This window comes from Epinephelus moara, chromosome 1 (genome assembly GCF_006386435.1).
Source record: "Epinephelus moara isolate mb chromosome 1, YSFRI_EMoa_1.0, whole genome shotgun sequence".
NCBI lineage: Eukaryota > Metazoa > Chordata > Actinopteri > Perciformes > Serranidae > Epinephelus > Epinephelus moara.
In genome coordinates this window covers 39,352,833-39,376,794 of record NC_065506.1, presented here as the reverse complement: position 1 = coordinate 39,376,794, position 23,962 = coordinate 39,352,833, and the positions used below count along the sequence as shown (strand labels likewise).

The 23,962-nt window shown below is 41.3% G+C and overlaps 1 protein-coding gene across 13 annotated transcripts in view; it reads right to left on the bottom strand.

The window, feature by feature from the left end:
• The window catches only part of neo1a (neogenin 1a), a 254,047-nt gene that overhangs the window by 110,336 nt on the left and 119,749 nt on the right, over nucleotides 1–23,962 (bottom strand). For all 13 annotated transcript variants that reach the window (XM_050068070.1, XM_050068757.1, XM_050068925.1 and 10 more), the window contains exons 3-4: nucleotides 11,198–11,473; nucleotides 7,780–7,930 (exon numbers count right to left, since the gene is read on the bottom strand). In XM_050068070.1, the coding sequence (XP_049924027.1) occupies nucleotides 7,780–7,930; nucleotides 11,198–11,473 (427 nt within the window). The remainder of the gene's footprint in view (nucleotides 1–7,779; nucleotides 7,931–11,197; nucleotides 11,474–23,962) is intronic.

Genomic DNA, 23,962 nt, shown 5'->3' with positions numbered 1-23,962 from the left:
TGCGTGCACACATCATCAAATATGACAGCACAGACGTGCAAAATTAATCAAGATAAAGAAAAATGGCATGACCTATACCTGCTGCCTTTAAAAACACAAATAATGCAGTAGTATTGCTATTGCAATACAGACAAAAAACATTTTAGAGTATTCATAAGAGTAGTTCTGAAATAGCTGTGAAAATTAATCTTAGAGTCACTCTTATCCTATAGACATTTCCTTAGCCAGTTATAATTTCTCCTAATCTGTGAAACCTTGGGCTGATAATTGGTGCTGCTGTCAGGTCCCTGTCCTGATACCTGCCTGGTTTCTCCCTGTCCCTCTTCTATCTATTGCAATAATATAGATAATAAATGTGCACAGCAAAATTTAGAAATAGAATTAAGAATGGTAGTGGTGACATAGCTGTAGAAATTAATCGCACAGTCACTTTTATGCTATAGATATTTTCTCTCAGCCAGTTCTAATCTCTCATCACCTATAAGGACCCTGCATGATCATCCTTGCTGGCCTCTGGTCCACTGTCTCCTCCCTGATCCTGCTCTTTATATTGTGGCAATACAGATTAAAAAAATATGTGCAAAGCAATAGTGAGCACAAGTTCTTATTAAGGAGGAGTGGGTTTATTCCTAGCATGAAACTAGCTAGCAAGGTATTTAACATAGGTAACAATAACATTAGTGTTCTTATTAACTAGCTTAACTTCATATATTGGCATCTATTGATTAGTCATCATTTAGCTAACATTATCTACATGCAACAGCATTGCTCAATTTACACGGTTTGTTTGGAAGAAACTGTGCAAGGTTTTTTGCTTCTTGCTGGCTGGTTTGCTGAACATAGTTAGCACATGTCTTGTCTGTGTGGACTCTGATCACAACATGACAGCGTGTGTATGCACCTTCTCATGGTGCGTTTAAAGACGGCTCGGAAAAACACTTTCCCACGTTAAAAAAGAATTGGACGGTGGTAACGGCTGTAAAAAGTGCGGGGGATGGAGGGCACAGATACGGGAAGTGTGGTGGACATGTCCCCTGCGTCCCCCCCTCAAATTACGTCCGTGCCTGCACACACAGATTCTAGATTAACAAGGGGGATGCTTTTTGGTCAATTTTCTAATAAAGGGGATGGCATCCCCCCTCACCCCCCCTCAATTCGACCACTGCTCTTAAGAATATCAAGTAATGAACATTAGTTGTGGAGGAAAAAAAACTGTTTTGAATTTGATAGGAGGGGCACAAGGAGCAACTATCAAACATCTGTTTATTATGTCTCTTTTTATCATAATTTAACTTGTAAATGAGGTTTGTTGACACAGTTTTCTACCAGGTAAAGTTGGCAGGATTTTGATTTAAACCCCAACACTACAAACTGTTGGGCTCTTACTCTAAAACAGTAACATACTGTGGCATGGAGAATGGGGTTAAAAGCCATTTTCCCTTTGTGTAGTTCCCATGGTAGCTCACTGAAATAAAGACTTCCCATGGAGAGAAGTGTGCCTATGCATCTGTACGCGTGAGTGTGTGTGTGTGATCTTTTATTCTCTCACCCGGAAAAAGGGCGAAATGAATAAGGTGATGTGTGCGTTTTTGTATGCCAGACATATGTGAAAGAGGGTTACACTGCAGTCCAATAATAGTCCAATTGCAAACAAATTTCCCTCACCATGCTTCTCTCTCTATACACAAGTAAATACAATATACACAATCATATTTAAATGAAGGCGAGAAGACAAGGAGGAGAGGAGACGGACGGCTTGGAGGCTTTGGAAGGGGGTTGATTTACATGCTCTGTCAATTCCCTGTTGCTGGCGGTCATGCATAATTCATCCATTTTATTGACTGCTGGGGAATTCTATTAGGTGATAGAGTGATACTCCCAAGAACAAAAGATGACTGCCCTTTTCATGAGCGTCATCAGGACCAGTGTGTGTGAGAAATCCAAAGGCCTGTCTCTCTGTGCGCGCCAGCACCTGGGGGATGCTATTGATGACACACAGGGCATTTTGCTAAAAATGCCTTTTCCAACGTGTTGACTGAACAGCTTCAAGTGTTACATACTCTGTCACGGTGCTGCTGAGCTTAATCAGAATAAATGGTGAGCTCGGTGTCCTTGGCAATAGACTTGCTCGGAGCCTAAATGAATGTGAGGCTGGGATCTGGGGAATGCATAAACAGCATGTTACGGCAGAATAAGCCATAGTGTAATTGATCCAGCAATATCAATCTTTCATTCAAGATACTGTGTGGAGATACCTCGGCTGGATAACTCCACACGAGAGAATAACAGTCTGAGGAGAATCTCCCAAATCTCTGAAAATCTATATTTACATCAATCAATCTATAAATCACAAAAAAGGACAAAAAAAAAGTTAATTTCTATCATTAAATGTCAATGGTTCAGATTTTTAACAGACAGATTTAATTAGACTACACAACATCACCCTGATAACAGTCTGACTGAACAAACACGGGACATCAGGAACGCTTGTTTTATTTATGTGTAAAGTGTCTCTGTGGAAAAGCAAGAATCTGGGACACCTCATGATGTCCAGACTACAAGACTAACAGTCTTGTCTTTAACGATGATGCTGACCCACCAAGGGGATAGTCTTACACGCTTCTGTGCACAACTGTACGAAGCAAGAGACAAATTTGTTTTCCTATATGTCTCTGAGCTTGTCACCATTTGACTATCACACTCTGCACATTATATGTATGATGAACACTTAGGCAGGGGTTCCCAACTAGTGGGTTGCAGCCCAAAAGTGGGTCGCAGGTCCATTCTGAGTGGACCATAAGTGAATCACAAATGTGTAAAGTTTGCAATAACACTCTTTATTTTGAAGTACAGTGAATTTCCCGCCTAGAGCTTTTATTTTGAAGTGCTGTTTCCTGCTGCAGAGTGAGTGAATAACAGACAGCTACTTGACAGAGACAGCAAACTAGCTCGAAGACATGGCCAAACGCAAGTATGACAACGAATATATTCAACTGTGTGGACCTGTGTGTTTTGTGACATGGTTTTGATTCTTTAAGAAAAAAAATCAAAATCTAAATTTGTTTACCTTAATAATCATGCAAGCACTTTAATGTTATTTTTTACTGATATAGGAAAATTTAAATTCCTTTCTTCAGACTGCACAAAAAGTAGTGCTATGATGTTGGATGTTTGAGGGACTGTGATAAACACAAATAAAAAGATGGGACTCGAGAACCAATTTCAAATTGTCCAATCCATCCGAATCGTTCACCTCCAAGCTCATCAATTCCTTTAATCAATGCCGCCATGTCTTCTGACACGTGCACTGCACAGTGACATCAAACTCATTCATCTACACTAACAGAAACTTGCAACAGGAAGGAGTCATGGTGGAGAGGAAGAAACGTACCAAAGTGCACTCCATCGCACTTGATCCCAGTCACCCCCTAAACACATACTTCACACTCCTTCCATCTGGCCGATGATACAGGTGGCTAGCTTGGAAGAAAATAAAATTTAGCAAGAGCTTCATTCCGTACGCAATAACTGAACTAAACAAAAGAATGAAAAGATTGTAACTGTGTGGAATGGATATGTGTATGGTGGCAGGTATACGTCTGTGGTACTGATGCTGTCTTTGTAACTTGTGAAGTTGCCTGTGTAATGTATGTCTATTCTTGTGGCTGTACGGAATGTGAAAATAATTCTCCTGAAAAGGACAATAAATCTATCTATCTATCTATCTATCTATCTATCTATCTTCATTTCACAAAGAAATACGACAACATTGTTGGTAGTGTCTGTAAAATGAGAATTCAAATTAAGGCTGGAAACATGAGCAATATGCTGAAACATCTTTCTATGCAACATGGGCTTAAACTGCAGGAATGTCATGTATTTGACACTCAGTGCACTGGTGCCACTGCCTCCCTACTGTGCAGCACATCCATTACCAAGGGTAAATTTCCCATGTTATAATAACGTCAGCGCCACACAGGCAGGCTTTGCAGGTTTTCTCTTTGATTAAGAAAACCTAAATAGAAACAAATACTGTACAAATGTTCTCTCATTTCATTCCCAGACTGTTGCTACGGCTAGCTCTCAGGCTACAGCCGCCTCGACGAGTATCACCACGCAGTCATAAAACTTGTGGTAAAAGTGTAAAGTTTTGTTTTTAAATTGTGTCCAGACTCGGAGATAATAAAACAGTTGTATTAAAACTGAAAAACTGTGAAGGAATTCCCATCCCTATAAAAACAGATTGCACTGTTCTGATTGCATGAAACAGTAAACTTTTAAATGCATATGGAGTTGTGTTTATAGTATGACTGTTTTCCTAAATTTACATTTCTAAAAACTGCAATTGATCACCTTGCATACAGCGTCACAACCCCTGTATTGTGATCGATATCGTGTCGCCAGATATGTATCTACTGTTCACCCACATGCTCAAAGACAGACAGACCCTTCAGTCCCAGCAAAGATGTCAAACGTGTCTTTAACAAAGTCACTGCAAGAATTTATGACTGTCATTGCCTCATCTGACACAGTGATTATCTCAATTTAAAGAGACATATACAATTCCTCTACAGGGAGAAATCACCTTCTCTACAACTGAGAGCCAGGCAACCACCTGTTCGTAATTTTTATTTCAGGTCTTTGCTCTGTCCCCATCTGTCATCACTGACATCAAAGAGTTTTATTGCAGCCGTTAAGTCCTACATGGCAATATGGACAGGTGATACAAAAGAAACAGCAATGTCTGTCTCCGGGAAGGTTATGAAAAACATACTAATGAGACTCTTCAAAGACTTAAAACAGAAATCCAACTTATGGCAGAAAATCCTTTCTATGGCACATTTTGAAAAGACTTTTGAAGGATTCCACTGTGTCTTTAAAAAGTATCTGAAAGTACTTCTGAGGAGTCAGTCAGCTTGAGGAGCGACTAGCAGAGAATTACTGAGGAGAATTAGACACCCAAGAATCAGAATGTGTCTAAAACAGCCGTACATGGTTTCATGCTGCACTTCTTTTTGAATCACCTACATTATCTGCAGCTCAGGATAAAACTGGCTTTCTGCTATTGTGAACACAGACCGGGAGAGAGACGGAGAGAAAACAAGAGACATGACCGAGTTGAAGCACCAGAGGCAGAAGCTCAATGTGATAATCCCCGCTGTCAGTGAGTCACCCTGCCTTCAATTGGAAGCTTTGACACATCTTTATAAACTTTCATCTCATGTCTACAGCTTCGGCGTCATTACTTTCAAGGCCCTGTTTGTGCCGCGCACCAAAGACCAATTAGACGCTCTTTGCAGATTCCCCTTTTCTCTCTCGCTCAGACTGTACGCCACACAGATTTTTAATTGACAGCAGCTCTTCTATCTCTCATGTAATGCCTGAGAGGGACGGGAGACTCTCAAGGAGAAAAAAAAAAAGAAAGAAAGTTTCACTGCTATTCTTTTTAATTGTCAATGTCGTATTAAAATCAAAAGAACAGTCTCGGTAATGTATTCGCCACACAATCCATTTCTGCTCTGAAGGCAGGAGCATGGAGGTCCACTTCAATATCGGAAAGACTTCCCTGGCTGTTCAGAGTATGCTTGCTAATTACCAACGGAGACACCCTTGGGGGGCGGATAAGCACGCTGGATAGTGTTTTGCAATTAATACAAGGTAGATTAATAAGTCCCTTTTTAGCCAGCTCCCAGCGGAGGTCAGAGGTACTCACAGATGATTCCATAGGTGTTAGAGACATTTAACTTGAGATGTGGTGCTGTGCATGGATCTAAAGGTTGGAGGAAAGTCTAATGATATTCTGGCTCACACCGCTCCGGAGCCTCCGACGTGATGACCTTAGATTTAATTTCACTGAAGGCAGAAATCCCATTCCCGGGCTGGATTTAGATGAATGAGCCCGATTCTCGCTATTTTCTGTTGACCCCACAAGTTGCAAAGTTATTATTCTACAGGACCGGTACACAGGGTTTAGGTCAACAAAGTGCTTTCTTAATTGGTGAGAATCAAACTTCCTGTGTCCACTGCAATTCTCTCTCAGGGATTTGAGTTGCTCCGCCTGAGCTAATGAGAACCAGAGGAGTGAGAGCACAGCCGCTGTGACACTCTCTCTTGGCTCTTAATTTGTGAACTTCCCCTCAGCTGGCAACCCCGCAGCCTCATCTCCCAGCTGAAGTGGCTCTGTTGGCACGTCAAGGCCCCCCTCCCTCCTGGGGCTCTCTGAGTAGCAGTAGCAGGAAAGCATTAACACCTTGGGGAGCAGGCGCCAGGACTGAGGCTACATCCACACTCATACGTTTTTGTTTTAAAACGCAAAACTATTGCTACGTTTACATCTGGCGTCCGCACTGCTCACGTGTTTGGGAACTTCTATACCAACATCATAGTGGTGACGAAGACCAATTGTTGCTGTGTCTTGGCCAAAAAGTCACACTTGAACACAACGCAAAGACTACAGCCCGTACGTTTTACCCCTGTGAGACGGAAACGACTCTAAACACCAGCAGGCAGCAGTAGTCTGTATTCCTGATTCAAAAAGGGAAACTGGAAGACTGACAGTAGATTTAAACACTAGTTAGCACATTTACAACACAACCTGATGTTGACAGAACAAAGGATATGTGTTGTGTGCTAGCAAACAAACTATTTCTGCCACAAAAGTGCAATGGCTAAAAACATGATCTTGAATCTTAAAACATCAAATAGAACACGTTGGTTTTGATCTCACACCCTCTTGACTTTAGCCGTTTGTCTCCTCTCCTTACTTCAGTTTCTCTTCTCATACACTGAGTTAATCTGCCAATCAGAGTAATTTCATTCGCTGACAGACTCTGACATCTCTGACGGCTTTATACCATTCTGAATCGATTGGAAAAAAGCCGGCAAAGGTTCATTAGTACCAGCAGCATGGGGCACACCACCAAAACTAGGGAAACAGATGCCCACCAACATTCGACCATCAGCTTGTTGTGTCAGGACGACCTTTGAAAACGCTTTGAAAACCCTGTTTTAGTTTAAAAACTCCAGGGTTGACTTTAAGGTACTATCAGTTACAGATCGTCAAGTCATAGCATTAAAGCTAGGTCTAAGCACTTTTGTCATTTCATCTTTCTGTCCCCTTGCTAAGGCTTCCTCCGGCCATGGATACTGGTCTTGTATGTTGCCATATTTTCTTTGTAACAATTCCCAATCTGTTTCAGCCACCTTGACAGCCTTATATTCATCATCGTTCCAATCGAAGAAATATCCGATCTTGCATTTTGGCACCTCCGTAGTAGTTTCTCAAACTATGCTACCATCCACAGAGCAGACAATCTGCCCAGTGTACGCTACTGGTCATGTGATATGCCTTTTCAAGTGTTAGTATGGATGGTAAGTCATTTCTGTAACATTGCTACAACGCTTGTCTGTAAGATCGTTATGTTTTAAAATTCCTTTTAAAAACAGAAACATATTAGTGTGGATGCAGCCTTACAGGTTAGCTCCTGGAGACCAGAGGCATTGGATACAAAAATGCAGCACATTATGGTCCGTGTTGCTTTGCTCCACTTGTGTTGCTGGGAATCTGTGAGCGCGAGGGAGCGCTGAACACAGCAGTGTGTGGACTTTGATGGGTAAGGGTGATTTTGAAAGGTTGGTTTGAATAAGTTATAGCAGAGAAGCTTCTACACAAGAAAGAGCAGAAACATGCCCCGAGAAAACCTGCAGCATTTTAAGGCGCCTCTCATTTCTGAGTTGGTATGGGTGAATCACACTTACAGCCACAGTTCATACTCTTACCTTTCTTCTAGCAGCTTGTCTTTAAACATCCAGCGGATGTGCGGCGCAGGGAAACCTGTGGCGACACAGGGCAGCAGCACGCTGGCACCCAACACCTTGGTCACAGACGCAGGCTGCACCAGGAACTCCAGCTTCCGCTCTTCTCCGGTTTCTTAGACGGGAGGAAAAAAACGGGGGTCAGGGTTAAAAGTGAGGTTAAAGTTGGAGGGACAACCTTCAATATAACAAGTGTCATCTGTCTTAGGAACTTCAAAAGAGGGGCCGTCTTTCCTGACACCCAAACCAACTATGGTCAGATGAATAATGTTCATGTTGACGTCTGAGACAGCTGAAGTCTCAGCTCTTTAGGAGTTCAAAGTGATCCTGTATAATTCCAGTTGTAACTAACTGCCTGAGTAGGATCCTGCAACATCCAGGTCCTGTGTGACCACAGCTCACACACAAGACTTCAGCACTATCAGTTTATCTTAGATCATAATTCTATGAAGCTCAAACCAGGATTTTAATTAAAAAACAAAACTGTGTGAAATCATTTCCACCGGGCCCTCCTCCAACTCTCAGCGTCTCACAGCAAACACCCAATATTCTCAAGTTGATCTGCAGCAACTTCAAAGAAACCCAATAACTATGAATGTATTTCTGTCTCTTCAACATCTGGTAGCATCCAAACAAAAATTTCTTTCAATTTCCTCACCCGGTTTTATGAGTTTTCCTTGTGTATGCATCCAGCCTTGTGCCACTCCACCACACATCCTTGGAGGAGACATACAGAGATAAAGACCCCCACTGGGGTCTTGTTGAAGTCTGATTTACGACCTCTAATATCTTCTCCGTGCTGCCAGGAGCCTGGTGCTTAACAACTCAGTAAATAAAACTTCTGCAGGGGTGAGACGAGACACTGCCACAATGGAATCCAGCCTCCTTTTGAGCTGCTGCTGAGTTACTGCAGCATTACTGATAACCCCACTGGGAGTTCTCTCTTCGGCATTCAATTTCTTCATGCTAAAGGTATGAGCGACGCAGAGAGGACACCATGTACCACTTTAATCAAATGATGCACTGAACTATATTTTAATTTCAATTTACTGCACAAGTGGTTCTACAATAGAAGCTCTAACATAATTGTACCGTAATCAAGCATGTGAAAATGTTTCGATTAAGAGGTACTACTGAGGACACGCAGGGACGATGCTTTCAATATTAAATAACAATGGAAGTAAGTGTCAATCAGATGATGCATGGATGTTTGTGGCTATAAAATCCAACAATGACGATTCCAAAAAAAAATTCAGGGTGCTGTGTAAACCGTAAATAAAAACAGATTGCAATGACTTACAAATCTTTTTCGACTTTGTTCAACTGAATACAGGACAAAGACAAGATATTTAATATTCACACCAATAAACTTCATTGTTTTCTGTAAATATACACCTGTTCTGAATTTGATGCCTGCAGCACATTCAAAAAAAAAAAAAAAAGTTGGGGCAGGGGCCTGTTTACCACTGTGTTGCATCACCTTTTCTTTTAACAACACGTTCCAAACCGGACTCTACCCTCTCACATTTTGTTGCTGAACGTAACTCTGTTTGTAGTCACCTTCACAGCTGAATGAAGCACCCTTCGTCAAGGTGTAGAGGATAAATACAGCAGCAAGCTTTGGGACAAACTTCACTCTGTCGTAACTCTTTGTAACCACGGAGGAAAATAAAGCTTAATCCCATTTTACATTTTTCATATGTATTTGTTGAACCTATATTTCATCTGTATGCGCTCTTATTGTTTACCAGAATTTCTGCATATTATCTTTTTGTCATTACGAGAAAGAAATAACTGAATAAATCATTAAATTAAACAGAAGTAAAACTTAGTCCCAAGTTTCTTTGGTGGCATTCACTTTCTTTTATAAGCAGATGTTTATAAGCTGCTTATTTTTGTAACAGCTCCTGTAAAAATACAACACTTTACAATAAAATGAACATGAGTACCGTTTTCTAGAGACTAGAGAAGGGTATATTTGATCCTAAACACCATGTAACATTTAAGATGTTAACATCTAAACGATAATATTAATGTCTATCTCAGTTGAGCAGTTAATGTTTGTCAGGGTGAACAGATCGTCTTCCATGACGAACACAATACGCCATTGCACTTGGTCAGTAAGTCTGCATCGATACAGGCTTGTTGTTGGGGGATATTATAACCCACTTCCCCACTGGGTGGTTTGGGATGGCACTAAATGTGGCTGACCCTCTGCGTGAACCAAGCTGCGATGTTAGGGGCTGAAAAATGAAGCCAACAAGGAAGTGCCAAAAGCTGCAGTTCCTTGAACGGCCACTTGAGGCTGGCTCCAGACTCCAGTCAATCCCCATAGACCCCCATGTTAAAATGCCCAACTTTACAGCCTGGTACAAAAATAGATTTGTTCTCTATAGCTAATTTCACCCTTTATGAAACTGTATGGGGGTTAATTTTTATACAACTAACCTATTTACGTTTTATTAAGGCTTAAAGTTACGCATAACTAAGGACGGGCTGCTTTGAGTGACAGGCTGTCCGCAGATAGTGTCCTCTGCTTCTCAGTCAGATCCACACCTCGCTCCTTCACAGCGCTAGCCTCTCGTCCAAATATGGTCACTTCTGGCTCCAAAAAGTTAGATGGCAACAACTTGAATGCTTAACTTGAGGCTTCAAAACGCGAATCTACATACCAATGGGTGCTGTCACGCTGGCAACACCCATTATTTTTGCAGTCTATGATGTAAATGCGGAAACAGAATGAAAGTGTGTAGGAAGAAGGTGTAGGAGGTGGTTTAGGAAAGGCCTTGAGTAAGTGTTTGGGATCTGAGGACTCTAACTGTTGAAGTTTTAAAAGTGAAATTTCTTCCTTAAGATTTACAAGCAGGCCCTCCAAAATCTTCAAGATTTAAAGACTGTGGAAGAACGGCCCCAAAATCCCACCCGACCACTGTGAGACATCAGTTTCTTTATACAGGAAGTGTTTTGAAGTTGGTATTGAAAACAAAGGCTTCTCCAAGTATTAAATAAACTTCACTTAGCATGTTCAACGTGCCTTTCATGTTTCCTTCCTTTTTTTGTGCATAATTTTGATGTATTGAAATGTAACAGGTTCTCTGTCAGTGTTATTGGGTTAAAACTAATAACTGGTCTAAATTTCATGTGAATAGCTGCACTGGAAAAATGTGTTATGGAAAAAATTTCATATGTTGAATATTTATTTTACCACTGTATGTCGAGAAGGATTTGCAACTCATTGCATTCTGTTTATTTATGTTGTACACAGCAGCCCTACTTTTTTGGAATCAGGGTTGTACGTCTAGTGAGAAAAGCTCACTGATCTGTATTTTTAATAACAACATTTCATTTCGCTGTCTGTCGAAACTTAATTTCCTCAAATTACCTGGCAGTACTTGGAGCTGCGCCTCGTCGCTGGACTTGGACGACCCCACATTTTCCACCAGACAGCGGTAAAGCCCTGCGTCTGCCTCCGATGCGTTGCTGATCACCAGGGCTCCGCTGGGCAGCTGCACCAGCCTGGTGCTCAGCTCCAGCGGCAGGCGGTCTTTCTCCCACCGGGTGAAGGGCACCACATCCGAGTTGACCTCACACGCCATCACCTGGCTGCTACCTAGATGCACATTGGCCGCCGATGGCTGGCTGGCGAACCTGGGCATCCCTGAAAGACAAAGATGAGACAAGGATGTAAAACAAGTACTCACTCACTCAGAATAACAAAATATTTGTGACATTTCCGATGTGGAAGAAATAGAGGTGAAACATTCTTCCACAGATGTACATTAAAACATTTAAAAGACCCCAAAAATGTGTTTTCTCATCCTCGTTTTGTGAGCGGTGAGAGTCTGGCATTTGACTTTGAGAAAATATGCTGGTACGCCTGTTTAAAAATTTATGCAGTTAAACTTTCAACTATATTTATTCTCAAAACATCCAAAATAAAGCCATAATTTTTCCGAGGCAGGCTGGAAAAACAAACAGACTGATCTCGGACCTTTGACACAGCAGCTCGGGAAGTCGTAAAAACTCCCAGTATCTGTTTTAAACTATGACAAGATGTATATTTGGTCTAATCTTTGGAGCTGGAAAACATAACAGAATATTGGATGTGACATCTTGCAATCCATATTCAGGACAGATTCTGAGCGGAAAAGGCCAAAACATACAACCCCCGCCCCCACCCAGCCCCGACCTCTTGCACACACAACTCCTAATGCACACACACACATACAGCCACCCACACACAGTTACGTAGCACAATCACTTATCCTCAATGGTGGATGTTAATTTGCCACGCAGAGCAGAAGACACACAGCACTAATTAAAAAAGGCTGGATCCACAGGCTGTTTGTGCTGCTGTACCCCGACTTTCATCTCAACGCAAAATAATTATTTCCTGCGTTTGAAACCATTGATCTGAAACCAACACTCGCGGGCCGCGTTCGAAACAATTGCAAACAATGGCTTCAATTAAAAACAACTTACAATGTGTGAACTGCAAATGGTATTCTTGGGTTTATTAGTGAGGAGGGAAGAGTTGGTTTTAAAAAAAAAAAAGTCGGAAGGCCACTCCGTCTGCAACAAAAAGAATATCATGTTGTGTTCTCACCACCGAGGGCCTCTTGAGTTTTTGGGCTAACTGTGAATGTCTCCTTGGTAATGTGTGTGTATGTGTGTGTGTGTGTGTGTGTGTGTGTGTGAGTGTGTGTGTGTGTGTGAGAGAGAGAGAGAGAGAGAAATGAGTGGATAAAAAAATGTGTGACAGAGGTTGAAACAAAGAGGCTGGTTTCAGTGTTTATCTATTTATGAATGCATGCTCGCCCGCTCTGACTGTGCTCTCACGCAGGAAGTGATGCTGACGGCTTGCTGAGTGATGATTTGTCATCTCTGCCCTCTCTCACCTACAGACAGCTCTTCAAATCCCCTGCCAAGAGTGGCTCCAGGGTAAATCACACTCCAAGATAAGGCCCCAACAGCTACACATTCTCGTCTGGCCGGGGCCGACGCGCACAGCGTCTCAGAATATATCTCCGCACAATAGTTCAGCTAATATGGGCTTAGCCGATCCCAGCACTGATAGTTTTGTATCAAAGCTGCCAATCACCTACTGTATAATCACGCCAGAGTGCGAAAAAGCGCCTCAGCTGAATCATTCAGATTAGAGCCACTGAAGCTCCCCACTGAATCAAATACTTTTTATGATTAGCAGCTGTAGTGCAGCGCTAGTAATCAGTCTAGCAAGTGTTAGGGTGAATTCTTGGATGCAGTATATATCAGGCTTTCAATGATTTATTAAGAAAAAAAGATGAGATCATTGCAGGTTGTGTCACTGCAGTCAAGAGGATAAAATGGTGGTTACATGATGATAGTGATTACTGTAATAATGAATTCACTGAATCTGAATGTCATGTTCTTTTGCACTTTCAATTGTGAGCTAATAAATGCTCACAGATGGTCTTTTATCTTTCCAGTTATGCTCATCAATTTCATTATCCTGATGATGTCAACAACATGACCATGAATTTATCGGTTAGGTTTTGTATTTGCACTGTAATGAAGGAATAATGCACCATAAATTGACCGTTTCTGGTATTTAGTCATGCCGTGTTCCCTTGAATTTGTTGAGAAACCTTTGTTTTTCTCGCATGCCTCCACAGAAAACAGCAACATGTTGATTTATTGATTGACTGGGAACCACATCTAACAATAGCAGAACTATGTCAAAACATCCATTTACTAACTCTCGCACAACTCCTGCAGTATAATCCAAGTCTGTCATCCTGTCGTATGCTCTGTATTTTCGAAACACATGAGGCTCAGCCTAAGCTCAATCAGGGACACTTCCCACCACTCACCACTTACACCCATCAGCTGACTGTGGGTGTTCCCTCTCCGTTAGCCGATCAAACTTTGCCACGATCTCCTTCAGCCATTCATGTTGCTGCTGCCAAACCTTCAATCTGTTCTCCTCTCTGCTCCTGTCAGCTGTCATTTTAGGCTGAATCATAGCGCCCTCCTCCACCCCACTCACCTCCAGTCACCTTATCCAGAGGCCAGGACCAGCTCATCATTCCTCTTTACATCCAGATCCTCAGCTGGGGTCGAATCACCAAAGACTTCTCACATTTCTCATACTTACATGCACATGTAAAGAAATATTCTTTTCTCTCAGAACGAGTCTCTCCTGATTGAAATGCATTTTGGCTAAAACCTTACTATTTAAAAATGAACTGAAAGATGTGCTTAGGTTTGCTCATTTGAAAGCCAGACTGCAATTCTAAGGTTTTTTAGCAAAAAAAACGAATGTGTTTGGGAAGTACTGAGCATACAACTGGATAAATGAGACTTGGATTATACTGCAAGAGTTGTGTGCGAATTTGTAAAGCATATTTTGATATAGTTTTGCTGTTGTCAAACGTGGACCCCATTTACCGAAATTCATTAAGAGCTGTCGTCTTTTTTGGATTCTCCATTCACAGTTGAGGCATACGAGAAAAACATTTTCTTCATGAACTCAATGTAACATGTAAAATGCATGTGTTTGGGAGGTACTGAGTATACAACTGGATAAATGAGACTTGGATGATACTGCACAAGGTGTGTGAGAGTTTGTTATAGCATGTTTTGATATAGTTTTGCTGCTGTTAAACGCGGTCCCCAATGACTTCAGTTCATGAAGAATGTTGGCCTTTTTGGATTCTACGCTCACAGTGGAGGCATGCAAGAAAAACAAAACTTTCTTCACAAAATCAAGGTAACACAGCATGACTCACTGATATAAATATGGTCATTTTGAGGGTCTTTTTTTAGAGTGTTCCAAGTTACTACAGTGAGTACAGAACTGTGTTTATGTTTTCCTCAGCTTCAGTAGATAGGTTTCTTGGCACCCTTTTTATTTTGCTTGTCATGATAGTATGTATTTGTGCTACTGAGTGACATTAATGAACTTTACAAAATTCCCAAAGTGGACAATATGTGATGGCTGGTAGCCATCGGACCAATCAGATCAGTCTATCTGACAGAGGTGGGCTCTGGGCGGCAAAACGCTAAGCCAACTACACTTATCTTTTTTCTTGAGAGATGAACAGAAGACTGCCCTAGAAGCCTTCGTTTCCAGGAAGGATGTTTTTGCTGTTTTGCCGACGGGATACAGCAAAAGCATAATATATCAGTTAGCCCCACTGGTCGTCAAACCAATGGGGCTTAGTGCAATGAATATGTCACCTTGTTTTTTGCTCTGACTGGCTATCGTGCTATCCAATTGCGTGCGGCAGCATTTAATATGACTCAGTTAGTGCCACCCCTTGGGTAGGAAGGGTGTATCAGTGAGGGCCAGACTCAAAATCTTTCTAGATTTGAGTCTGGATTTGAGTCTGGATTTCCAGGCTACATCTGTATATCAGTTACTCGCTACATGTTACATTGAGTTCATGAAGAAAACATTGTTTTTCTCGTATGCCCTAACTGTGAAGGGAGAATCCAAAAAAGAGGAAAAATTCATAATGAATTTCGGTAAACGGTGTCCACGTTTAACAAAAGCAAAACTTTATCAAAACATGCTTTTACAAACTCTCACACAACTTTTGCAGTGTAATCAAAGTCTCGTTTATCCAGTTGTTTGCTCAGTACTTCCCAAACACATCCATTTTGCTAAAACATTACAATATAAAACACTTCCGCCTAAGCCCAAAGCGAGCCAGACCATGTGCGTGCGTATGAACTCTGTTTAAGTGGGACTCCAATGTACACGTGTGTCCAGGCATGCTACTCGGCCTGCATGAGAATGAGATTGTAAATGGATGTTTTGATACAGTTTTGCTGTTGTTAAACGCGGCCCCCGTTTACTTCGATACGCAAAGAGTATTTCCCTTTTTTGGATTCTTCGTTCACTGTGAAGGCAGTATTTCTTCAACTGAAATCTTTAACTTTAGGCAGTGCTTCGGCCCACAGAGGAATGACATTTCAAAAGTCGAGGTTGAAGACCATGCCCTGAGTTAATGCACATCTAATAGTTACAGATATAACCATGACTTTGTGTAAGAGCTTGAGACTTGACATTTGGCCCAAAGAGGACACAGGAGAGAGTCCTGAAAAGTCATCCACAGACATGACAAAAATTTATGGTTCCACAAAGATCCAACATTTTCAAAGAGGAGAGAAAACATCGCCCATCTCACAACTTGAGTTCAGACAGTTGTGAGCACTCAGTCCGCAATGACTCTGCTGTGCTTCCAACTCTCAATCGACTAATCCTTTGTTCCTCCAGCCTCATCACATCTCTCCAGGCTGACTTCATCAGTCTGCTGTGTGTGTGTTTGTGGTGCCAGTGAGTGTATGTGGGGATCCTAACTCACACAGGCGTGACTTAAGATGTAGCCAGCGTTAATGAAGTGCATTCACCATATGATGACTCGGGTATGTATGTGTGAGTTCATGCACGTGTGGACGAGCTAAAGTGTACATAAGCACATTAAGTATGGGTCAAGGCGGGGCGTTGCAGAGATGGGAAGCGGCGAGTGTCGATGCTAACACTATCGATTCCAATTAATCACAATTCTCCATTTAAATCGACTGGATGGGAGCTTCATTTTCCACACCCTTGCTCAGCACCATCTATTGAACAGAAGTGCTGTACTGCCAATCTCAACACTTATTACAAGAGTGTGATGAGGCCAAATGATTGCAAGGGAGAAATAATGTCTCAGTGGTCAAAACACAGGAGTTTTATGCTAATCGAAAAGCAGTTTCTTTGTTCATTTCAAGCCGCATAAATGAGAGCAAAATGTGACTGCTGATCTTATTGTGCCTCCAAACAATATTTCCCTAGAAAATAAAGCAGTTAACCCAGTGGTGGCACCAAATGCCTCCTCTGTGCAGGGTGGTCCCTTAGATACACCAAAACCTACAATATCTGCTCGGCTCTGCCAGCAGAGCTCATAATCATATGAATGCTAATGAATGAATGAATGTGTCCATCATCAGATGGAGATTAGCAGAAAAGAACTGCGCCGCAGAGAGCTACTGTACGAGCAGGCGTGTCTGCCCCGCCTCAGAGCAACATCACATGCACATACACTTAAATCACACAGTTGGGTTTCTACTATTCTTAATTAAAACCAGGTATAGAATAACAATGAGCAGCTTAATGGAATATGCAGAGGGCTTTAAGGATCTTCCTCTAGATTCAACTGAATTAGTAACTGGCTGGAGAGTGGCTGCCTTTCACCTTGGATCGAAAATACAACTGTGCTCTATGTTACATATTTTCAAGCAGTCAGTTAAAGTAATTAAAGGGGAAAAAAAACTGGAAACTGGCTCATATTTTGGAGCTGCCCACAAGGCCATGCCTCCATATATGGCTCCAGCCTGACAAAGAGCTGTGTTTGGACTGGCAACATGAAATAACTCATTTTCCACTGTGAAAATTGGGAATGTAAAAAAAAATAAAAATCCAGTAATCAAAAACGTGGAGACAGGTTATGTATCCGAGCATGCTCATATTTTTTATTTAGACTGTAACAGTTTATACCAACAGATAAGATCTAACTTGAGGCAGCTGCTTTTTATTTTAAGCTTTAATACTCTACTTCCTAATAGATGGAAATTACTCTAATCGACCAGTCAGGGCCAATAACACTGGTATATTTTGCATAAACTGTTTTTTCAGCATAGTTAAATGTATTAATACAACATATGTAAATACTTAATCAAGCTTTATTTATTCATTTATTTAGCAACACTTAAACTGAATGCTTTTTAAGACCTTTTCAAGATAATTTTTACCCAAACTTAACGTCTCATTTCAGCAGAGTTTTGTTTTGTGTTAGAATTTACATACAGTGTACGAAGCATGCCCCTAGTGTTCAATACTAGGAAATGCATCTCTTTACAGGAGCTTCTCCTACATGATGGACGTTTCCAGGCATATTTTAGGATGATTCGGGGGCAGTTTGACAACCTGCTGTCTATTGTCGGGCCGTATAGCTCTGAGTATCCAGCAACCGCTACCACCAGTTTCTCCTCCATTGTTTACCAACTGTAAACTTATTGTCCTGACTACCACAGAAGACCTGCCTCTCGGATCCTCCAAGGAGTTCAGAGCGCTCCTGCAAAAACGGCAGGAGCCTAGAGTGCAGGAATGTGAGGGGCATCACAACGCAAAAATCTACGGGCAAAGACCTTCATTCTCATGAAAACTATTATAAAAAGACGCCTCCAGCTGCTAAAGCGCTTGTTATCGGGCTCAAGACCTCACAATTTCAAATGTCAGACTATTCAATGATTTTTACAGCCTAATATTTTAAAAAAATGAATAAATTTAAAACATTTTAAAACTTTTAAAGGACCTGCAGACACCCTGTAAACTTGTACTGATATATGCACTTCGACCAACTCTGACTAGATTACGATTCAGAGGCATGATAATAAAATCCATGCATATTGTAACAGTCCAAATCAGTTCACATTTATCTCTGAAACAACAACAACAAAAAATGTAATGCCTGAGGACAAGGAACAAGTCTATATGGTAATTCTTCAAATGCACAAATCTTTACACCGTAAAACACAATCTCTACAATCCCTAATGCTTAACGAGATAACCACTTAAAAACTGTGTAGCACAACAGCAGTTTTATTGGAACGATCAAATCGGCATTCAAAAACACGAATTGCAAAATACACCAAACTTAATGTTAATGTTGTCAAAATCAATTTCAGTAACAGAGACGGAAACACATGCTGATGAGTCCAGCCTACAGGCATTATGGGATACTTGCTACACAATGTATGTTGCAGCTCACTCAGTGTTGAACAAAGTGGTTCCCTTGTTCTCAACTGAACTCACCAGCTGTTTTCCAGCTGTGGCAGCTAATGCCCCCTGCTGGCACAACGATCAATAATTTGAAATACAGTTGAACTTAAATGCAACACCGAACACATAAAGACCAGTAAAGGAGATGTATTGTAGCTTTATCTTGCACATCTACAGTGGAGCTCGGTAGCACAAGATTAGGAGATCAGAAGTAAATGTTTGGCTTTGGTGTCAGTCCCTTCGAGTCAGAGAGCAGCGTATTCTCTCCAGATCTGACATTTCGCAATCATGAACAATCAGAGGGAAGAAATACATCACAAAAGAAGCAGAGATCCCAATTTCTACACTGATAACAGAATCAGTGGACCAGAATGCAACACAGCCACAACTGGGACTCTCATTCTTATCACGCTATTATTTCCACCACTTCTTTCTCTTTCTCCCTCTCTCAATTCAACAAGTTCACGCCCATCCTCTGGGGGATGGTGAAAGTCATTCTGGAAAATGTGGGGAAATCAATACCTGGAATTGAAGTACACAAGTCAGATTGAAGGAAAGTGGGTACACTAAAAAAGTAAATTAAAGCCCTTCATGACAGAATAATTCATAGAATGCACTGACTGTTACAAATTGATATTTACTAGTGTATGACCGTCCACAGGGAGGAGAGTTTTCCTTTAAAGCACAATAACGACACCTTCACTCGCCCCGCCTTCCCCGTCAACACTACCCTCTCCTATCAACACATCCATTACAGTTTTGCATGCCACGCACACAAAGACAGAACAACCACAATCCTATTGTTTTATGAATTTCACAGCACCAGGCAGAGCCAAATCACGTCTGCTGAGCCAAAAAAGACCAATCTCAGACAGTGAGGTGTTAGATCCAACCCTGGATGAAGAGCAAATTAGACAGAGTGTGAAGACATCCAATCAATGGCAGTGAGACTGAGGGTGAATGTGGGAGTGGCAGGGTAATCAAGCAGACTACAAAAAAAAGACAATGATGTCTATTAGATGTATTGGCTTTGAGAAAATCCTCCTGCACAATATGTACAATATGTGCTTTATTCAGTTCAGTGCCTCTTTCTGTTCGTGCTCGCTTTAAGGCCAGCTGCAGTGTAAGTGATAATTAATTCCCTAATTGAAGGCTTCAGAGCTTCAGGGGAGAATATTTCTAAGGGCTTCCTTCATTACAGCAAATCATCTATTCAGCCAGCGTGCTTACAGTAAGGTTACAGTCTTACAGTAAAACAAAAAAGTGTTCACATCTTTTTGATATTTGGCACTTTGAGAGGATTTCAAATGTAAAAATTCAACAAAACTCCAGTCAGTCAAACACGCAGGGAAACTCTTACAAGGTATTAAAGTAAAAAATATTAATTTATCGAATTCTGACTACTTGTAACAGTTTCTTGACTTATTTTCTGCAGGTTTGATAAACCAGTATCAGCTGCATTTTCTTGCTTTCTCTTATTCTTTATGTTTTCTGAAGCATGTTGTATTTGTTTGGAAAACGTGTTCAGTATAAGACAGTTGTTTTGTCAGTGAACCTCGTGAGCTGTAATGGAGACAACTTTTGTAACATTACCTTTGTTAAATGTTGCTGTTGTCCCTGGCTTCATATCAGTAGAGGAAAAGTCCGCTAGCCACTAGGCTAATTAATTCAATGTAAAATGCCATAGGCTTGTGCTAAAAACATTAGCATGTTGTATTTGTGGGGAAAATGTGTCCAGATAAAGACAAGTGTTTGTCTGTGAATGCTGCGAGTTATAGTGAAGCCGATTTGTGCACTTGTGTTTTGTTTCTTTATGTTTTTGGCACTATTTCGCAATGTTTAAAGTGTGTTTTTGGTGTGTTTTAAATCAACTAAACTTAACAGCACTTCACAGAAACCTCCGCTGCCAATTAGTGTTTTGGAGGTGTAATTGCAGAGTGACACAGACACACCACCGCACAAGTATAAATGCTCAAAATGGCGTAGGCCATGTGCGTAGGCTACCCACACAAGTATAAATCCCCCTTTATAGTGGACGCAGTGTCAGACTGAAGATGGAAACGGAGTCTACTGAGTTGACAACTCTGTCTGATATCAAGCAACAGAGAATGTGTAATTTTAAAATACAGAAAAATGTTTAGATTTAGACTTCTGTAAAACTTGTAGGGATTTAATGTGTTATTTTCTCCTGTTTTTTTTTTCTAATGCCAGATTAAAGCTTTAAATAAAAACTAGACATAGCACTTATTTGAGTGTTACGCATCCAATTTGAGCGTAATGCATCCAATTTCAGGGTTTACATTTTACTTTTAAGATTGGATTAAAAAGTCAGCGAGGTGAATCCTTCTGGGTTTCTGAGAAAGCACTGCGGGTTTAGCGCCAGAAAATAAATCTCCCATTGGTGAGGCATTGGTTATGTGTGATTATTAATACATTAACACACTCAAGTTGGTATGTATGAGCGAAGGCATCACCACGGACGCTGACGGGCAGTAAACAATCAGTTGCATAAGATGTCTGCTCTCTGAGACGAATGCTCATTTTTCTCCTCTGTTCTATTGTTATGAAACTTTAATTGCGTCGTAATGCAAAACCCACTCAGACGCATTCCCTCCAAACAACATGCAGACAACATTGTTCAACCCCTGATATCGCTCTTAATAAAGGCCCTTCAGGGGTTATGGCACAACCAAAAAAAGATTACTCTATCTCTATAACGCAGCCTAGATCCTTGTGAAATTTAGCTTTGAGGGGTGGTGCTTTAGTTATGTTCTTAAGTGGCTTTGCATGTTGCATGAAAACCACAGCATGAATTCTTCAAATCTGACGCCAAGAGGGAGTTTGCTTTTGCCTTTTTTGTAGTTTAATACAAATATGGGATGTGGTCAAAAATGGGGCTGACTGAAGCATTTCACAAAGGAAACCTCAATGTTTAAATATACGGCATAATGGGGAAAGATATAATAGATGCACAGCCACCAGTTTATGAGAAAGACTGTGGGTGTTCATCTAAAAATACATAGAAACTTGCAAGTTTAAATCTGTACACTGGGAGGAAAAGAAAACAAGAGTTTACTGCTTTCATACTAAACAAAGTCGAGAGAAATGAAGGAAACAGGAACTTTGAAGGTCTTGTCAGTTTGGGAAAACATGTTTGCTGATGTTCTGCGCAGTAAAAAGCAACAGCAACCTTCATCCTGTCGCGGGCTGACAGGTGGGAGGTCTCGCAAGATTGACAAGAATGAAAACAGGATTAATTAATGACTCTGTGTTGGAATCTAATAAAGAAGTCACTGAGGCACTTCATCATGCATGAAGCCTGACAAGCCTGACATACTGAGGAAATGATGAAATGCACAGTCTGGCTGTGTCATCACAACATATTTGTCTTTTTCAACAACAGGGAGGGGAGACTGGGAGTGACTGACTGCCATAACAGAAATGATGTCGGACCATAAAACTTGTATAAATCTTCATGCATCAAATATGTTCAGTTTCCATCTGATCCAAACAGCTGTCTGTTAACATAAACGGGTAACAATGACACCAGTTTACGACTCAGCTAAAAATAGAGCTGCCTACTCCAATAACCCTTTGGCACACTGAAACATGTAATGAACAATCAGCGGAGGGACGTGACGTGAGAAGGAATCAGTGCTTTTGAACCCTATGATATGTGTGCAGAACAATGGTGACCACAAAAGCGTACACACACTCCCTGACACATAAATGCTCGTGCTGTGTGCACACATCAGAAGGACAGGCGGAAGATGGATGGGTGGCGTTCCACAGGAGTCAGCCTCAGACAGGGGTTCTTATTTTATCTACTGGGCTGTAAAAATGGCTCTCGGGCGCAGGAGATGACAGAAAGAGCGCATCCTGACCTTGTAACCAGCGTGTGTCTGCAGTAAAACCCTTAGAAGACAACTGGTGTCGCAGAATGACACAACAGCTTATTGTCCAGTGTAAAAACTTCAACATGACAACCTTAAGACCAGTGCTGGGCAGCAATGTTACCAGTAATGTGTTACATTAATAATACTACTTTTTCCAGTAACTCTTTCCAGTAACAAATTCCTAATAAAAGTTCAGTATTACGTTAAAACGTTACGTTACAACCTGACTTTTGCTGTCCCATTCAGACTGATTTGAAATTCTACATTGAATCACATCCTCTGATCTATTTTCGTCATCTTACTGAAAAGTACATTGCTTATGTCTTCTCATACAGGACATTTAAAAGACAAATGAACCTCATTCTCAGCTTCACCTAAATAACACAACAAACAAACTCTGTCCTCCTCTGAGGTGGCGTTAAACCTTCAAGTCTCTACGGCTAACGGTAACATTCCTGAGTGCAACTGTGCACACAAGGATCTTTGTCTTTTGTTTAGATTACACTTCACGGAAGACTCTTTCCACTGTGAAAAACACAACCAGAAACCTGAAAGCCCAACTGCAACAGCAAAACAATGTGAAGCTCTTGGAAATACACCCCACTGAAGGTGAGCCCTCCTGGGCCATGAGGATGGCTGTTGTAATCATGGACAGCAGGCAACAAGGGACAAAGAGCTAATGAAGCTTTTGGTTAGATATGTGGTGGATAAAAGGTTGCCCATCTCCACGACTGACTCTCCATCTTTCAGACAGATCTTCTTCACTTCTCAAGACACTGGTGGCAGAAGGCAGTCAGAATAACAAAATCATTTCATTGATGTAAAAAAGATGCAGACAGAAGCCTACTGTAGTAGTAGTAGTAGTAGTAGTAGTAGTAGTAGTAGTAGTGTATTCAGGGCAGTGACCCACAGCCGACAGACACCTTTAAATATGTTAAGCTAACTCTGCGGGGCTTAACATCTCTGACAGCTCTTAGCCAGGGGAGGGATATTTTTAACTGCTAAGCCACTCTGGGTTCAGACCAGATGTTGAGCAAAGAACGCCCTTCTAAACATTTATGACTATCAGCGGATGGGCCCCGGGGCGCAGCTGCTGTTTAGAGTACAACTGAGGCGAGGAGAAGTCACCTCCGCCTGATTACTACATCTCTCAGTCTTCACAGAAGCGATTTCTTGCTTTGTTTTTACAACAGCACTCGGCAAGACAGGCGATATAACATGCACTTTATAAGACAGTCACTGTAAAAGATCTGCTCCGAACACATGGCGGTAACCTGCCTCTCCATTGTGCGTGTCACAGGCGTGATAAGTTGCTTATTTGATTGCTGAATTTCTATCCTACTTGCATATGTTAGTGAAAAGCCTATGATGAAATCAGACACAATCAATCGTGTCTTGATGGGAAACGACACGTCAGGATGGAGCACAGTTGGCACCCTGA